We start from the raw sequence: 3,573 nt of genomic DNA, 5'->3' as shown, positions 1-3,573 counted from the left end.
GATGTCATTTGATCGCGAAAACTTGCAAGAACCTTGCGTACCCAAGCCTCTTTGATGCAAATTTTTTTCTTATGTTTTTGCTATTTTTTGAATTTACTATTCACCGACGTACAAATTTACTGTTTTTGCTTTGTCATGAGGTCCTGGAATATCGAAACACCACGAAATTTTGCACGCGTCTTGCGCACACGAGTATCTTTGATCTCACAAAATTTCATTTTTTTGTTTTTTTTTCAAATTTACTGTTTACCCCTGAAAATCTAGCTTTACCCCTGAAAAAAAAGTGAACGCAGTCCCCCTAAAAAAACTAGCTAACCCAATCGATGACTCTGGCGGCGACGGCCGGTTTTGTCTCTCCGCCCGCCAGTCGCCACTGCTTCCGGCTTCGTCGCCACCCCCTCCGGCCGCACGGCCGCCCACCTCACCGGCGCCGCCTCCCGTGTTAGTCAGACTCGGCGACGTCAATCTCAACTCGCCACTGCTCCCGCGCCGCCTCCGACCTCGTCGCCATCCATCCGTCCCGGCCGCACGCCTGCGCACCTCACCAGCGTCGCCTCCGTGGTAACGACCCCTCCCTCTTTCCCCGGCCATTCCTTATCACCGCGCGAGCCCCATCTCTGGGACGTCACCAAGTAGACGATTTGCTAGCTTAGCTTCAGGTTTTATTTAGCTCCCGGAACCCTAGACGCAACACGAGATTGGTGAATAGTAGAATGAAAATCGAAACAACAATCCCCACTTGACGCCGACATGCTGTCTCCGTTGTGCACATTTGGGTGTTCTTGCTCTCCAGATTACTGAGTAACCATACTCCCCTGTTGTTGTTGTTGCTGCTGCAGAGTGCAGACAAAGTGTGACGCCTGCCCTCAGTGATGCAGCGGAAGGTGCGCGTCGCTGCATCCAGCGATGGCGTGCTGCCTGAAGACATGCTGCGTCACATCCTCGTGCGCCTCCCGGCAAAGGCGCTATGCCTCTTCCGATCAGTGAGCCGATCCTGGAGGTCCCTCCTCTCAGATCCGCTCTTCGTTGCAGCGCACAAGTCCCGCCACCCTGGGCCACTAATTGTCACATGCACCAGTGACTTGTTTCAAAGAGGAGGCACCATTGAGATTCTGGACTTGGCTGGCCATGTCGTTAAGCGGATAGCCCCCATCATGAAGGATGCCCGGTTGGAACGCACACGCCACCTGGACCTTATTTGTGTCTCCAGAAATGAGCACCGTCCGACCCGCCATGTGATCAACCCTGCCACGGGGGATACTTTTGCATTGCCCGGTCGCCGTGCAAAGGAGCATGCACATGTGGAACATTTCTTCCCAGTATCATTTGACTTTGGACAGGTTGGCTCCACGGGAGAGTACAAGGCTATACGATGTGTCAGCATCGATTATTCCGATAGCGAGTCGAGCCCGATGCTCTGTGAGGTCATCACCCTTAATGATGGCCGCCATGCAAGATGGAGGGGCAAACAGGGCCCTCCGGCCCCTGTCACAAGTTACGGTAACAAAAGTGTCGTTATCAACGGAGTCGTCTATTTCTTGGTGGATTTTCTAAAGTTAAACAAACTTATCAAATTTTCCGGGGATCATGTCAAACCGGGTAGCATGGTTTTGTTCAACCTTGAGACAGAGGAGTGGATGGGGATTGTCCAAGGTCCATTGCCAGTGCGCACTGGCAGTTGCAGTTACTTTAGTCTACACATGGAGCTATCGCTGCTATGCTTGGATGGATTCTTAGTTATGGCACACAATTGTGAAGATTGCTCTTTGGACTTATGGTTTTTGATGGATACTGAGAAATCTCTCTGGAATAAAAGGTACAGCATTGATGACCAAAATGGAAATCTCTTTGTTCAACCCTTAGAAATTCTAAGTGATGGGAGGATGGTCCTCTCTGCACCAGGTTTGCTAAGACTCTATGATCCAATTGCCGAGACCTACATTGATTTTGAGATGAGAAATTCCACATTTGTTGGTACTTACACTGGAAGTCTATTGTCTTCAGAGAGCACTTTCACTTCTGAGGTGAGTGTTGTCCTCATACACCTGAAATTATGTATGTATGTTTGGTCTGTCCTTACTTATTGTTTGCTTCTCTCATTGTATCTTGGAGATAATTTTCTAGGCAACATAGGGAACATCTATGGGTTAAACAGCTGCATTTAGGAAAAACTGTTGTTGCAGTGTCATAGGTGTGATGCACAACATTAGCATATGGGTTTTTCCTATGTTTTTTGTCGTGTTTTTCAGTCAATTTTATGCCCTTCAAATTGATTTGTATGTATTTTTATGAAAGAAAATTATGGTCATTAGGTCTGATTGATGATATTTGTTCTACAGTCCGCTTTATTGTAGAAGCTGTCAAGCTGTTCACTTTTGGGTAACCGCAAATTACGATCCCTTTCTTTTTGATAACGGAAATAATGGCTGCATTGATAAATTTAGATTGCTGAAGCTTCCTTAGGTTTTATTCAAAGATCCACCAGTGAGAAATATCACATGTAAGAAGCGTTCGTCTTGATATGTGTGTCAAAGCACTCCAATATAAAGAAAAAAAATTCAAGAAAATCAAGGGTCTGGTTTGCAATGGTCGCTACAAACCTACTTACAACACCGGTGTTCAGACTTGTGCAGTTTACTTTTGTGGCTGCTCATCCTATTTAGATTTTGCTGGTTAATTATGTTATAGATTGACATGTTTCCTAGTATATTTTATGGTCATCTAGTTTGTGTACTCCTTTTCTATCTGGATAGTTTGTCTACTCTTAGTGGCATTTACACATACATATTTTCTCCAATGAGTTTAAATAAATTGCCAGCCATGTTAGATTGGTAGATTGTCTACTCATGTTGATGACCCTTTGCTTATTAGTTCCCCATGCTGTAGTTTTACATGAACTTCATATTATGTTAAACAAGCGAGAGAACTGAGCAATTGCTAGCCATGATTCATTCCTCCATTCACCACTACAGAATCATTTTTGCATTGGCAGTATATATCTTGGGTTTTGAGTGAAGATCTGATGCGTCCCTTTGTTCTTTACAGGCTGAACGTTGCACTATCTGCGGTTGCTATGGCACCCTTGAAACCAGCGAACCTTATGCACTCTGTGAAGACTGTACGTTGGATCAAACCTTGCTTGTATTGCAGCGTTTGAAAGACCGCGGTGAACTGGGCACGCTTTCAGGAATGACCAGTTGCCAATAGAAAATTTCAAGTATGGTCCAACAAAATTAGTTTTCAAATGTCACCTTAGTTGCTTTTTAGAGAACAATGATGCTGCTCTGTTCTTTTTGTTTGATGAAGCTTATTTTGGAACATATATTATATTTGGTACGGAAGAAAATACGATTGACCTTTGTTATTCCAAACGTGATGTCAATATGGATCGATTACGTGAAACCATGTGGAACAAAACATCTTGATCCTGTGGCAAGAAATCTGGTGCTGCTCTCTTCAAAGTGTGAGCCTAGCATCCGCCTATAACGGTCGGAACATACCGATCTAGCCATGCAAGTCAGATTTTTTTCGCCTCCTTCTGTTATTGACCTTGTTCCAGAGTAGTCTATGTAC

The 3,573-nt window shown here is 44.9% G+C and overlaps 1 protein-coding gene across 1 annotated transcript; it reads left to right on the top strand.

Annotated features, from left to right (window-relative positions):
- Positions 1–309: 309 nt before the first annotated feature.
- On the top strand, positions 310–3,402 carry LOC109763737 (putative F-box protein At1g32420). Its single transcript, XM_020322600.4, has 3 exons — positions 310–561; positions 840–2,024; positions 3,046–3,402. The coding sequence occupies exons 2-3, from the start codon at positions 873–875 to the stop codon at positions 3,205–3,207; spliced, it is 1,314 nt and encodes a 437-aa protein (XP_020178189.1). The 5' UTR covers positions 310–561; positions 840–872; the 3' UTR covers positions 3,208–3,402.
- Positions 3,403–3,573: the final 171 nt, after the last annotated feature.

This window comes from Aegilops tauschii, chromosome 6 (assembly GCF_002575655.3).
Source record: "Aegilops tauschii subsp. strangulata cultivar AL8/78 chromosome 6, Aet v6.0, whole genome shotgun sequence".
Lineage (NCBI taxonomy): Eukaryota > Viridiplantae > Streptophyta > Magnoliopsida > Poales > Poaceae > Aegilops > Aegilops tauschii.
This window is presented reverse-complemented; position numbering and strand designations above follow the sequence as displayed.

What these genes read in the sequence shown, in the direction of transcription:
- LOC109763737 (XM_020322600.4), top strand. Translation starts at nt 873, where the DNA reads ATGCAGCGGAAGGTGCGCGTCGCTGCATCCAGCGATGGCGTGCTGCCT. An exon ending in AGAGCACTTTCACTTCTGAG is followed by an intron (nt 2,025 to 3,045) that starts GTGAGTGTTGTC and finishes TGTTCTTTACAG; the next exon opens with GCTGAACGTTGCACTATCTG.